The 15,331-nt window shown below is 47.2% G+C and overlaps 1 protein-coding gene across 1 annotated transcript; it reads left to right on the top strand.

Annotated features, from left to right (window-relative positions):
• Positions 1-439: 439 nt before the first annotated feature.
• On the top strand, positions 440-5,797 carry helt (helt bHLH transcription factor). The gene is made up of 4 exons (XM_033017208.1): positions 440-547; positions 891-995; positions 1,113-1,209; positions 5,253-5,797. Exons 1-4 carry the CDS (start codon positions 521-523, stop codon positions 5,741-5,743), a joined length of 720 nt encoding a protein of 239 aa, XP_032873099.1. The 5' UTR covers positions 440-520; the 3' UTR covers positions 5,744-5,797.
• The last annotated feature ends 9,534 nt before the right edge of the window (positions 5,798-15,331 follow it).

Below are 15,331 nucleotides of genomic sequence, written 5' to 3' on the forward strand. Positions count from 1 at the left end.
TGGGGTTTTTTTCTTTAGTTTTGCAAAATGGCAAGGGAGAGGGGAAGCAGAGAGAGAGGGAGGGAGGGGAGGGGGGGAGAGGAGGAGGGTAGAAACATTTCAGTTTGTTTGTTCCTTTTCTCGTGCGCACTGCGCTCTGATGGATCGGTAGAGACACCAGGCTTAGTTCACATTTCCCGCCGTTTTATTACCATGCAAATCATATTCCAAAAGACCATCGCGTGTCTTTTGAAGAGCCACGTGGATTAACAAAGCCGGACTGGCCCTTTCTCACCTCTGGTATAGTGCCTCGGCCACCTCTTTAGCCACCTTATTCCCCAATGCCCCGCTCTCTAATCCGCTGGAATAATCTCAGGCAATGAATGCGCTGGACTCCTTAATGATGGCTTTATAAGGGAGCCACTTTCAGCCTGGGAGAGGAGCACAGTCGAGTTTTGCAGGGAGCAGACGGGGAGGAAAAGCTTTAGCTGCTCAGGGCGAAACTATTTTAATTGCCCAGTTTATCCTCTTGTATCTGACCATGTCGTCTAAAACGAAAGAGCGCAAGGTAAGGCAACCCTTCTGGTCTATAAATCCGTGCTTTCTCACCGTCCCCTTCTGATGGTCAGCCTTTTCACTGTGAATTACAATCCAGTCCAGCCTCCATTTAGATATGCCGTGATAATTTGCTGATTGTATTTTCATAACTTTATTTGTGTTAATATTGGAAGTTAACTTGTCCGAAAGAGTGCAGTGCATATCCACTCGCGTCGTGAAAGGGGGAATCTCGAACGGAATTGTACACATCTGCCGAATGTCCTTTATTCCCCCCCCCCCCCCCGCCCCCCACCCCTCCCGTACCTACTTTATTCATCCAACCGTTCCCCCCCTTTTTTTATTTTGTCTCCTAGACGGCTCCCGTGTCCCACAAAGTGATCGAAAAAAGACGAAGGGATCGGATCAATCGCTGTCTGAACGAACTTGGCAAAACCGTTCCAATGGCTTTGGCAAAGCAGGTACTTCACACTTTTAAGTCTAGTTAAAAAAATATTAATTCTTAAAACGCTGTTGGCTACAAGCCGCTCCAGCCGTGCATTGCCCCACGGTTAATATGCTGTGATATCTTATTTCAGGGCACCGGAAAACTGGAAAAGGCGGAGATTTTGGAGATGACAGTCCAGTATTTGAGAGCGCTGCACTCAGCTGACCTCGCCAGAGGACGAGAGAAGGGTACGAGCTCAATATTCTTTCAGGACACCTAGCACTTGAATTTCACTAACTCGTGGTGCAGTAAGATACTGGCTACAACTGAGCGCAAATCTTAGGGGGTAAAAATCCTCACAAAGTGTGTGTGGGTTTTTTTTATAAACGTGGCCTTAGTTAAAAAGAGCTGGTTCTCTGGATGCTTTCAAGAGAGAGCTAGATTGGGCTCTTAAAGATAGCGGAGTCAGGGGATATGGGGAGAAGGCAGGAACGGGGTACTGATTGTGGATGATCAGCCATGATCACATTGAATGGCGGTGCTGGCTCGAAGGGCCGAATGGTCTACTCCTGCACCTCTTGTCTATTGTCTATAAAATGTACGCTGAGATCTGGGTTTTGGAACTCAAATTGTAACTTCCGAAGGTAGAAAAAAGTGCTGGAGAAACTCAGCGGGACAGGCAGCATCTGTGGTGCTGCTGTACACGCGCTGAGTTTCTCAGCACTTTTGTCTACCTTCGATTTTCCAGCGTCTGCAGTTCCTTCTTAAACACTTTGTAACTTCTGAAGATGGGCACAAAGTACTGGAGTAACTCAGCGGGACAGGCAGCATCTCTGGAGGGAAGGAACGGGTGACGTTCAGAAGAAGGTTCTCGACCCGAAAAGTCACCCATTCCTTCTCTCCAGAGATGCTGCCTGTCCCCGCGGAGTTACTCCAGCATGTTGTGTCCATCTTCGGTGTGAACCAGCAACTGCAGTTCCTTCAGACACATCTCGACTGCGGCACCTTGTATTGCACTCCATTCACCAGAAGGCAAAGCAGTGTGGCAGCGACGATAACTAAGCAGTGTGGCCGTTACGCGCCTTTAACACAAGGGCAACGCTGACGATAACGCTAAGCAAAAACAACTGTTGCCATCATCCGCGCGTTCAGGAACATTTTAAAGCCAGAAATAGACAAATGCACAGCCGAGTTGTCCGCGCTCGTGGAGGATTCGCGCCGGGAGATAAATATTGTCGGAGGTTGAAGTATTTTTTAAATCCGAGTTTCGTGTTTTGCAAATGCTTTGATACGAAAATTATGTATCCTTCTTTAGTTTAGAGATACAGCGTGGAACCGAGTCCGCGCTGACCACCGCACACTATCATTATTCTACACACACACTAGGGGGGACAATTTACAATTGTACCAAGCCAATCTTCGGAGTAACCTAGCCAGATTGAAGAGTTTCTTGTCTAGTTTGGAGACTATTATTTTACAATTTTACCGAAGCCAATTAGCTTACGAAGCTTTGGAGCGTGGGAGGAAGCCGGAGCACCCGGTGAAACCCCACGCAGGTCACGGGGAGAGGGTCAAACTCCGTACAGACAGCACCCGTAGTCAGGATCGAACCAGGGACCCTGGCGCTGTCAGGCAGCAACTCTACCGCTGCGCCACCGTGCCGCCCTCGTTTAACGGCGTAACAACTCGCTCCCAACTAACGGGAGCGCCAAATAACATGTGATCGGCAAATTTTTAAAGAAGTCTGTCATAATTTCAGGAAACCTCATTAAGTTGTTTTTAATTTATAATTGTGTTAGCTAAGTTATAAGTTTAAGTTAGAATGTGCGGGAAAGCCATTTAGAATGGAGATGAGGAAACACTTTTTCCTCACAGAGTGAGTTGTGAGTCTGCCTCCGGTGGAGGCCGGTTCTCTGGATACTTTCAAGAGAGTTAGATAGGGCTCTTAAAGATAGCGGAGTCGGGGGATATGGGGAGAAGGCAGGAACGGGGTATTGGTTGGGGATGGTCAGCCATGATCACATTGAATGGCGGTGCTGGCTCGAAGGGCCGGATGGCCTACTCCTGCACCTATTGTCTATTGTCTATTATCCCGCGTGAAGCTTAAAAAACACTAATACACGCACAACTTTAGAGTCATTTATAATAAATACATTATTGGTCGCTATATGGTTTAATTTCTTTAGGTTTATGTATATTGTTGTCACGTGTACATAAGATTTAATTGTAAGAGTTGTCATAAGATTTAATAGGATTTTTTATGAGGCAGATGCTATAACAATATTTTAAATATATTTGAACAGGTACATGGATAGGACAAGTTTAGTGAGATATGGGCCAATCTTATAGAAACATATAGAATTATGAAAGGACTGGACAAACTAGATGCAGGAAAAATGTTCCCAATGTTGGGCGAGTCCAGAACCAGGGGCCACAGTCTTAGAATAAAGGGGAGGCCATTTAAGACTGAGGTGAGAAAAAAACGTTTTCACCCAGAGAGTTGTGAATTTGTGCAATTCCCTGCCACAGAGGGCAGTGGAGGCCAAATCACTGGATGAATTTAAGAGAGAGTTAGATAGAGCTCTAGGGTCTAGTGGAATCAAGGGATATGGGGAGAAGGCAGGCACGGGTTATTGATTGGGGACGATCAACCATGATCACAATGAATGGCGGTGCTAGCTCGAAGGGCCGAATGGCCTCCTCCTGCACCTATTTTCTATGTTTCTATGTAACACAGGCAGTTGTGGCTCGTGTCGATGGGTCACTTCGGTCGGTGTGGGCAAGTTGGGCCGAAGGGTCTGTTTGCACGCCGCATGAGTCTATGACTATGGGGAGAGGGAGGGGGGGGGGGGGGGGGCAGGGGAGAGATGGGTGAGTTTTCGGCTCGACACTCTTTTCTCAGCATTGTAGCGCAACCGTTCCATGGATAGAGTCCAATGCCTAACACGCAGTAAAACATTAACGCTAACTTTTCAAGTTCAGCTTTTGTTTAGTTCAGAGATATGGTGCGGAAATATCAGAGATATGGTGGGCAAATGCATGGCAGATGCAGTATAATGTGGATAAATGTGAGGTTATCCACTTTGGTGGCAAAAACAGGAAAGTAGACTATTATCAGAATGATGGCCGATTAGGAAAGGGGGCGATGCAACGAGACATGGGTGTCATGGTACACCAGTAATTGAAAGTAGGCATGCAGGTGCAGCAGGCAGTGAAGAAAGCGAATGGTGTGTTAGCATTCATAGCAAAAGGATTTGAGTATAGGAGCAGGGAGGTTCTACTGCAGTTGTACAGGGTCTTGGTGAGACCACACCTGGAGTATTGCGTACAATTTTGGTCTCCTAATCTGAGGAAATACATTCTTGCCATAGAGGGAGTACAGAGAAGGTTCACCAGACTGAAATCGTGGGATGTCAGGACTTTCATATGAAGAAAGACTGGATAGACTCGGCTTGTACTCGCTAGAATTTAGAAGATTGAGGGGGGATCTTATAGAAACTTACAAAATTCTTAAGGGGTTGGACAGGTTAGATGCAGGAAGATTGTTCCAGATGTTGGTGGAAGTCCAGAACAAGGGGTCACAGTTTAAGGATAAGGTGGAAATCTTTTAGGACCGAGATGAGGAAAACAGTGGTGAATCTCTGGAATTCTCTGCCACAGAAGGTAGTTGAGGCCAGTTCATTGGCTATATTTAAGAGGGAGTTAGATGTGGCCCTTGTGGCAACATGGATCAGGGGGTATGGAGAGAAGGCAGGTACAGGATACTGAGTTGGATGATCAGCCATGATCATTTTGAATGGCGGTGCAGGCTCGAAGGGCCGAGTGGCCTACTCCTGCACCTATTTTCTATGTTTCTAATTTTCTATGAAACAGGCCCTTCGGCCCACCGAGTCCGCGCCGGCCAGCGATCCCCGCATATTAACACTAAGGACAGTTTACATTTATACCAAGCCAATGGGGTTTTTTTTGTGTGAATGTCTTTGGAGTGTGGGAGGAAACCGGCGCACCAAGAGAAAACACACGCAGGTCACGGGGAGAATGTACAAACTCTGTACAGACAGCACCTGTAGTCTCTGAAATTGAACCCGGGTCTCTGGCGCTGTGAGGCAGCAACTGTAAAAGGGATGGGTGAAGTTTCGGGTGGGGACCCTTTTCCTCTCCGCATGGCAGCGCAGCACTTCCAGAGAGGACGTGCAGCTTTAAAAACGCGTTAAAGGTTTAACACAAGGCTTGGTAATTTCATTGGATATGTGTGCGCGCCATCTGAACGCATTATTTTTCTTTGTTGCAGGCGAACTGCTCGCAGAGTTCGCGAACTATTTCCACGCCGGCTATCACGAGTGCATGAAGAACTTGGTTCACTATCTGACCACGGTGGAACGCATGGAGACCAAGGACACCAAATACGCCAGAATCCTCGCCTTCCTGCAGTCCAAATCTCGCCGCTGTTCCGACCCCATATTCGGGCCACTCTCAACTCACGACGCGGAATACTCGTACCAGCTTCACCCCGTGCCGGAGTTCGCCAATTCGCGTCTGAGCGAGTCCCTGCTTCAGCAAGGCCCCGGGGTGGGTAGAACACAAGCGATGCACTGGCACGGATCGGCTCGGGGTCCAGGGCTCCCTTTCATTCCCAGTCCCACCTTGCCCGTTGCCAACCCCGGCCACCAGCACAACTTCCTCCACTCCGTGCAGGGCCTCGATCGCCACTACATTAACTTGATAGGACACTCGCACCCGAACGCGTTCAGCCTACACAGCCCCCAGCACGCCAATTTATAGAGGGGATGCTCGCCGGCCAGGTGCCAACGGGGAACTGCAGATGCTGGTTTATACCAAAGATAGACTCCAAGCGCTGGAGGGTCAGGCAGCATCTCTGCGGGGGGGAAAGGAATAGGTGACGTTTCGGGGTCGGGACCTTTCTTCAGACTCCTGACTCAAACTTCACCCACCTTCTTCATAAATTTATCATTCATTTGAGTAGAATTGGGCCATCCGGCCCATCAAGTCTACCCCGCCATTCAAGCATGGATGATCTATCTTTCCCTCTCAACCCCATTCTCCTGCCTTCTCCCCGTAAACCCCTCCTGACAACCGTACCAATCCCGTACTTCTCCAGAGATGCTGCCTGACCCGCTGAGTTACTCCAGCACTCTGTGAAACGTCACCTATCCATGTTCTCCAGAGATGCTGCCTGACCCGCTGAGTTACTCCAGCACTGTGAAACGTCACCTATCCATGTTCTCCACAGATGCTGCCTGACCCGCTGAGTTACTCCAGCACTCTGTGAAACGTCACCTACCCATGTTCTCCACAGATGCTGCCTGACCCGCTGAGTTACTCCAGCACTCTGAAATGTCACCTATCCATGTTCTCCAGAGAATGCGCCTGACCCGCTGAGTTACTCCAGCACTTCGTGTCTGTCTTCGGACGCAAACGATTCATAACTTAAAATCCATTAAATATTTTTTTTCTGATCGGAACAAATTCATAACAGCACCACTGCATTCAACGTGACACTATTTATAACACGATTTCGCGGTCAATGTTACTTGTACAGCGCGCCAGTCGATAGAAAAACGAAACTAAATACTGCTGTATTTCAACTCTCCGCACTGATAGCGCCGGCCGAGTGTACGCCTGTCCCACGCCGCAATATTTATGTTGATAACGAGAATGGTTTTGCAAATGAAGACTATACGGATGAGAAAATGATATATCTCACTGTACAATCCTGTAACGGCGTAACAGCTCGCTGCCAGTTAATGGGACACAAAGTGCTGGCGTGACGTATCGGATCAGGCAGCATCTCATAGAAACATTGAAACATGGAAAATAGGCGCAGCAGTAGGCCATTCGGCCCTTCGAGCCAGCACCGCCATTCAATATGATCATGGCTGATCATCTAAAATCAGTACCCCGTTCCCGCTTTCCCCCCATATCCCTTGATTCCTTTAGCAGCCCTAAGAGCAAAATCTAACTTGAAATCTCTGGAGTGGACCGGGAAAGTTTCGCGTCCCGGTGTACCTAAGAACCCAAACGTCGCCTATTCATGCTCTCAGCATCTCGTGTTTCGCTTGGGCATCTTACAACCCCAGTGGTATGAATATTGACTTATCTAACCTTCGCTTCCCCTCTCCCGCCATCTCTCCCCCATCCTAGTTGTCTGCCTGATAAAATTAAATATTTTTGTGCGCCTCGTTGTCACCTTCCGCGAGCGAACGGTGATCAATTCTACATTTCCCTGCCTTGAACAACGTCCCCTTTGCTGTCTCGTTTTCACCCCTTACCCTTCCTTATCTCTGTGTCTCCCTCTCCCCTGACTCTCAGTCTGAAGAAGGGTCTCGACCCGAAACGTCACCCACTCCTTCTCTCCAGAGATGCCGCCTGCCCCGCTGAATTAGTCCAGCTGCCCCGTGTCTCCTTTTGTCAACCAGCATCTGCAAGTTCACTGTTTCAACGCCGGTAATAAGTGTTTGGCTCGGTTTTTTCTTTGAAGAGGTCTGCCCTGATTTCAGGAAGCGAGCGGTCATATTCCTGAATTTCAACACGTTTTTAACCAGGACTGTTCGGGCCTCTCCGCCCCTCTTGGGCAATCACCCCCGGAGCGGGTTGAGTCTGTGGAATTATCTGCCTCAGAAGGCGGTGGAGGCCGGTTCTCTGGACGCTTTCAAGAGAGAGCTAGATAGGGCTCTTAAAAAATAGCGGAGTCAGGGGATATGGGGAGAAGGCAGGAACCGGGTACTGATTGGGGATGATCAGTCATGATCACATTGAATGGCGGTGCTGGCTCGAAGGGCCGAATGGCCTACTCCTGCAACTATTGTATATTGTGTATTGAGTCGTTGCCGCATCGGCTTTGCTCGTACCTGTGGTGAGGCGAGTGTGAAAAGTATCCACCGTGATGGGACGGACGGGCGAACGCGGGGTTCCTAATACATAACACCACGAATATTCCTTCTCCACCTACAGCGGCCACAGACCAGACGGTCACGGGCGCCGGCGGCATTGCTATCAGTCTGAAGAAGGGTCTCGTCCCGTAAGGTGGCCATTTCCTTTTCTCCAGAGATCATGTCTGACCCCCTGAGTTGCTCCAGCTTTTTGTGCCTATTTTAGAATCGCTATCCTACTTACACTAAACGTTGTTTAGGAAAGAACTGCAGATGCTGGAAAAATCGAAGGCAGACAAAAATGCTGGAGACACTCAGCGGGTGAGGCAGCATCTATGGAGTGAAGGAAATAGGCAACTGCTCATCTCCAGGCGGAAGGCGGAACAGTGTATTTTCACACCTCTAGCTTCTCTCTCCCCCGACTCTCAGTCTGAAGAAGGGTCTCGACCCGAAACGCCACCCATTCCTTCTCTCAGCAGAGATGCTGCCTGTCTGACCCGCTGAGTTACTCCAGCATTTTTGTGCCTATCTTCGGTGTCTCACTCCACGCGTTTAGATGGAATTATATATTTAACCTTCATTTGTTTAAAATCTAGGGACGGGAAAGTTTTTTTTAATATGCACGTTATATCAAATAAAATATCTTACAAGTTCCACGGTGTATAACAAAGCGTAAAATGAATTTTACTTGAAGGGCTCGAAGTGCCGAATGGCCTCCTCCGGCATCTATTTTCTATGTTTCTATGAATTAAAGAGCTTGATTTTATTCTTCCAATACTACCTTGTTTATAATACATTTATTGCGCCGTTTTATTGTCTCTATTCATAAATATAATAAGCGGCCTAAAGGCAAGAGTTAAACACCATCGACACCTTTATTCTCTCTGGTCAAGCGGTGATAATTTAAAGTATTTCACTTTAATTAACTTTTCTAATACTTAAGTAAGGGTGATGTGTATGTGGAACGAGCTGCCGGGAGAGGTAGTTGAGGCAGGTACTATCGCAAAGTTTATTAAAAATTTAGACAGGTATAACCATATAACATATAACCATATAACAATTTACAGCACGGAAACAGGCCAACCCGGCCCTTCTAGTCCGTGCCGAACACTTATTCTCCCCTAGTCCCATCTACCTGCACTCAGACCATAACCCTCCATTCCTTTCCCGTCCATATACCTATCAATTTATTTTTAAATGATAAAATCGAACCTGCCTCCACCACTTCCACTGGAAGCTCATTCCACACAGCTACCACTCTCTGAGTAAAGAAGTACCCCCTCATGTTACCCCTTAATTCTCAAGTCATGTCCTCTTGTTTGAATCTTCCCTACTCTCAATGGGAAAAGCTTATCCACGTCACCTCTGTCTATCCCTCTCATCATTTTAAAGACCTCTATCAAGTCCCCCCTTAACCTTCTGCGCTCCAAAGAATAAAGACCTAACTTGTTCAACCTTTCTCTGTAACTTAGTTGCTGAAACCCAGGCAACATTCTGGTAAATCTCCTCTGCACTCTCTCTATTTTGTTGACATCCTTTCCATAATTAGGCGACGAAAATTGCACACCATACTCCAGAATTAGCCTCACCAATGCCTTGTACAATTTTAACATTACATCCCAATTTACGCGGATAGGACGGGGTTAGAGGGACGTGGACCAAACGCAAGCAGGTGGGACTAGAGTAGATGGGACATGTTGGTGGTGGTGGGCAAGTTGGGCTGAGTCTATTAGCGTTTCCTGTATGTATCTACACGGTTGCAGTTTTTTTTCTCGTGAGTGAGCACGGTGGCGCAGCGGTAGAATTGCAGCCTCACAGCGCCAGAGACCCGGGTTCGATCCTGATCACGGATGCTGTCTGTACGGAGTTTGTATCTTCTCTTCGTGACCCGCGTGGCTTTTCTCCGGGTGCCCCGGTTGCCTCTCACGCTCCAAAGATGTACAGGTTTGTCGGCTAATTGGCTTCGGTTAACAATAAAGTATCCCTGGTGTGTGTTGGTTGTACCAGTGTGCGGGGGTCGCTGGTCGGCGCGGACTCGGTGGGTCTGTTTCCATGCCGTATCTCTGAAGATACAGAACAAGGGGTCACAGTTTAAGGATAAGGGGGATAAGGGTCTTTTAGGACCGAGATGAGAAAAACATTTTTCACACAGAGAGTGGTGAATCTGTGGAATTCTCTGCCACAGAAGGTAGTTGAGGCCAGTTCATTGGCTATATTTAAGAGGGAGTTAGATGTGGCCCTTGTGGCTAAAGGGGGTATGGAGAGAAGGCAGGTACAGGATACTGAGTTGGATGATCAGCCATGATCATATTGAATGGCGGTGCAGGCTCGAAGGGCCGAATGGCCTACTCCTGCCCCTATTGTCTATGCTTCTATGTTTCTAAGATACGAAAGAGTGTTTCATTCTCAAGGAGTCATTCTCAAGGGAGTGTTTACGCAAATCGTTATTTCCCGGCTATGGAAAGCGGTTTCTTCCATTTGCAATCCCAACCACTGATCCATCCATCAATCATTCTTGAATGGGAATAGTTTACACTAATGTAAGTATCTTTAACCCTCTGGGGAATCTCGCCTGTGACGGCCGTCAGCTTTATTTTGATGGACAAAGGGTTACAGACACAATCACTGCGTAAACCAGAAGATTTAAAGCAACTAGCTGCAGACATTTTAGTTTTGAAATACAGCATGCAAACAGGCCCTTCGGCCCATTGAATCCACCCCATCCCTCTACACCAGTGATTCCCAACCTGGGTCCATATGCCATGGCAAATCTCAGGGGGCCACAGAAAAATTTGGGGATTTAGGTTCAATGAAGGGGGCAACCTTTTTTTCGCTAATAATGTCAAGGAGGGGGCCACAGAACATTTTAAAGAGCCCAAGGGGTCCATGAGCTAAAAAAAGGTTGGGAACCACTGCTCTACACTGACTCTCAGTCTGAAGAAGGGTCTCGACCCGAAACGCCACCCATTCCTTCCCTCCAGAGATGCTGCCTGTCTCGCTGAGTTACTCCAGCATTGTGTGTGTGTCTATCTTCGGTTTAAACCGGCATCTGCAGTTCCTTGCTACACGTCTGGAATTGTGTGTTTGATTGAATGATACAGCTTGTAAGAGGCCCTTCGGCCCACCGAGTCCGTTCACACCAGTTTCATGTTATCCCATTTTCTCACGCACTCCCTCTACACTAGAGCCAATTAACCTAAAACCCTCACGTACGAAGAATGTAATTATGTATTCATAAACGGAATCCCTGTCTGGCAAGGCGCTCGGTGGCGCGATTCTCGAAGTGAGTCTTCTCCAAAGACAGACACAAATTGCTGGAGTAACTCAACAAGCCAAACAGCATCTCTGGAGAGAAGGAATGGGTGACGTTTCGGGTCGAGACCCTTCTCCAAACTTTTACCACTTTTGCCAGCATCTCCAGTTCGTTCCTGCACATGCCTTCTCAAGCCGAGTTGCCAATTTAATTTGATTTGTATTTAATTTAATTTGAACCGAGTTTTATTATTCGAGCCACCTGAGATTTTACGTAATTTTTAACGCGCTGGTTAAAATTTCAAAAAATAGTTAAAAATCAAATAAACGGATGTTTGTGGGAGGCAGAAATCAGACAATAGACAATAGGTACAGGAGTAGGCCATTTGGCCCTTCGAGTCAGCACTGCCATTTACTGTGATCATGACTGATCATCCCCAATCAGCACCCCGTTCCTGCCTTCTCCCCATATCCCCTGACTCCGCTATTTTTAAGAGCTATCTAGCTCTCTCTTGAAAGCATCCCGAGAACCTGCCTCCACCGCCCTCTGAGGCAGAGAATGATAGCCACGATAGAATGGCGGAGTGGACTCGATGGGCCGAATGGCCTAATTCTACTCGTATAACTTGTGAATAACAAGCAATCGCACCTGCTTCAGTGACTCCGCTGAAGGCTCACGGCCCCACAGTCCGACACATTGGTTAATTATATAGACACAAAATGCTGGAGCAACTCAGCGGGACAGGCAGCATCTGTGGAGAGAAGGAATCGGTCGAGACCTTTCTTCTTCTTCTCGACCCGAGACGTCACCCATTCCTTCACCGGCTGAGTCGCGCACGTTGTGCCTACACCGGGGACCTCATGAATGTTTTGTTGAAGGATAGACCCTCCTTCAGGGTTTGAAGCTCTTTGATAATAACTTTATAGTGCTGGACACCACTCAGAGAATGATAACACCATCTTTGACCTACCTTGTCTATGCCAGTCCATCCACAGTTCCAATTCTCCACTCGCCTTATTGCGGACATTGGCTTATTTCTCTGGAACTGTTTTGCTGCAATGCTGAGCAATGATATTCTGCACTCTGTATCTTTCTCTTCACTCTACCTGTTGTTCTTGAGTTTGGCTTGCGTGCATTTATCTATGCTATTATCGGATTGAATTGGATAGCATGCAAAATGGGTTGCTCAAAATGGCTGCCTCACAGTACCAGAGACCCAGGTTTGAGCCTGACTATGGGTGCTGTCTGTATGGAGTTTGCACGTTCTCCCTGTGACCATCTGGGTTTCCTCTCACATTCCCAAGACGTGCTTGTTTGTAGGTTAATTGGCTTCTGTAAATTGTCCCCAGTGTGTTGGATAGAACTAGTGTGCAGGTGATCTTTGGACGGTGTGGACTAGGTGGGCCAAAGGGCCTGTTTCCACACTGTTTCTCTAAATTAAATTATACCAAATCTTTTCACTGTCCCTTGGTACACTTAACAGTAATAAACCTAGCTTAACCATGGGGACCTATCTATTCCAATCCAATTTTCCTGCACTTTTCCCATAGCATAGAAACATAGAAAATAGGTGCAGGAGTAGGCCATTCGGCTCTTCGAGCCAGCACCACCATTCAATATGATCATGACTGATCATCCCAAATCAGTACCCCGTTCCTGCCTTCTCCCCATATCCCTTGATTCCATTAGCCTTAAGATCTCTATCTAACTCTCTCTTGAAATCATCCATTGAATCAGCCTCCACTGCCTTCTGTGGCAGAGAATTCCACAGATTCACAACTCTCTGGGTGGAAAAGATTTTCCACATCTCAGCCCCAAATGGCCTTCCCCTTATTCTTAAACTGTGATCCCTGATTCTGGACTCCCCCAACATCTGGAAAGTTTTACCTGCATCAAGTCTGTCCAATCCCTTAAGAATTTTTTTTATAAGACCCCTCTCATCCTAAATTCCAGTGAATACAAGCCCAGCCACCCCATTCTTTCATCATATGTCAGTCCCATCATCCCGGGAATTAACTTGGTGAACCTAAACTGCACTCCTTCAATAGCAAGAATGTCCTTCCTCAGATTAGGAGACCAAAACAATAGACAATAGACAATATACAATAGGCGCAAGAGTAGGCCATTCGGCCCTTCGAGCCTGCACCGCCATTCAATGTGATCATGCCTGATCATCCCCAATCAGTACCCTGTTACTGCCTTCTCCCCATATCGTCTGACTCCGCTATCTTTAAGAGCCCAATCTAGCTCTCCCTTGAAAGTGTTCAGAGAACCACCCTCTGAGGCAGAGAATTCCACAGACTCACAACTCTCTGTGTGAAAAAGTGTTTCCTCATCTCCGTTCAAAATGGCTTACCCCTTATATTTTCTATCCCGTGGCCCCTGGTTCTGGACTCCCCCAACATCGGGAACATGTTTCCTGCCTCTAGCGTGTCCAAACCCTTAATAATCTTATATGTTTCAATAAGATTCCCTCTCATCCTTCTATATTCCAGAGTATACAAGCCCAGCCGCTCCATTCTCTCAGCATATCACAGTCCTGCCATCCCATGAATTAACCTTGTAAACCTACGCGGCTCTCCATCAATAGCAATAATGTCCTTCCTCAACTTAGGGGACCATAACTGCACCCAATACTCCAGGTGTGGTATCACTAGGGCCCTACACAACTGCAGAAGGACCTCTTTGCTCCTATACTCAACTCCTCTTGTCATGAAGGCCAACATGCCATTCACTTTCTTCACTGCCTGGTGTACCTGCATGCTTACTATCACTGACTGATGTACAAGGACCCCAGATCCTGTTGTACTTCCCCTTTTCCCAACTTGACACCATTTAGATAATAATCTGCCTTCCTGTTTTTGCTACCATAACCTCACATTTATCCACATTAAACTGCATCTATCATGCATCTGCCCACTCACCCAACCTGTCTAAGTCACCCTGCATTCTCACAGCATCCTCCTCACAGTTCACACTGCCAGCCAACTTGTGTCTTCTGCAAATTTGCTAATGTTACTTTGAATCCCTTCATCTAAATCATTGATGTATATTGTGAATAGCTGCAGTCCCAGCACCGAGCCTTGCGGTACCCCACTAGTCACTGCCTGCCATTCTGAAAGGGGCCCGTTAATCCCTACTCTTTGTTTCCTGTCTGCCAACCAATTTTCTATCCATGTCAGCACTCTACCCCCGATACCATGTGCTCTAATTTTGCCCACTAATCTCCTATGTGGGACCTTATCAAATGCTTTCTGAAAGTCAAGGTTCATTACATCCTCCGTTGTCCATTTTCCTAGTTACATCCTCAAAAACTGCACACAATACTCCAGATGTGGTCTCACCAGGGCCCTGTACAACTGCAGTAGGACCTCCTTGCTCCTATACTCAAACAATTGCAGTAGGACCTCCTTGCTGCTATATTCAGTAATCTTGATATAGGACCTCCTTGCTCTTTCTGTACCATGGCATTTGAATATCTAATTTAATACTTTGTAAATGTGACCATGCTTGCTTCCACCCCCTCTGGCAGTTCCAGACTCCAAACATAGTATTCTATCTGTATAAAAAGGAACTACAGATGCCAGTTTACAAAAAGACACAGAGTGCTGAAGTAGCTCAGCAGATCAGGCAGGTTCTCGGGAGGATGTGGACAGGCAACTTTTTGCGTTGGGACCTTTCTTCAGTTTAGTTTAGTTCAGCTTAGTTTAGTTTAGAGATACAGTGCGGAAAGAGACCCTTCGGCCCACCGAGTCCACACCGACCAGTGATCCCCATACACTAACACTATCCCACACACAAGGAACAATCTGTGGATGTGTGGATGGATACCCGAGCACCCAGAGAAAACCCACACGGTCACAAGGAGAACGTACAAACTTCGTATTGTACAGACAGCACCCGTAGTCAGGATCGAAACCGGCTCTCTAGTGCTTTAATGCAGCAACCGTACCACCCGTAAGCATTGTAAGGGGGAAGGAAAGCTGACAGAGAGGAAGGGCAAGGGCAAAGTCTGGCTGGTAATTGTCCAACACAGGTAAGGATGGTTATTTGATAGGCAGCTGGTTGGATAAAGGCCAGAGTTGCGCATCCCACCTGCCAATGGATCTGCATCATATTTCAGTCAAATGACCCGGTTATATTAACCATATGCATTATCCTGAAGCTATGCACAAAGTGCTGGAGTAACTCAGCGGGTCAGGCAGCATCTAAACATATAAGATTGTT

The sequence above is a fragment of the Amblyraja radiata genome, chromosome 3 (assembly GCF_010909765.2).
Source record: "Amblyraja radiata isolate CabotCenter1 chromosome 3, sAmbRad1.1.pri, whole genome shotgun sequence".
Classification (NCBI taxonomy): domain Eukaryota; kingdom Metazoa; phylum Chordata; class Chondrichthyes; order Rajiformes; family Rajidae; genus Amblyraja; species Amblyraja radiata.

Bases quoted from the DNA above. Each gene is read 5' to 3' on its own strand.
- helt (XM_033017208.1), top strand. From the start codon at position 521: ATGTCGTCTAAAACGAAAGAGCGCAAG. The intron at 996-1,112 runs GTACTTCACACT...ATCTTATTTCAG, and splicing joins CAATGGCTTTGGCAAAGCAG to GGCACCGGAAAACTGGAAAA. The intron at 1,210-5,252 runs GTACGAGCTCAA...TCTTTGTTGCAG, and splicing joins CGCCAGAGGACGAGAGAAGG to GCGAACTGCTCGCAGAGTTC.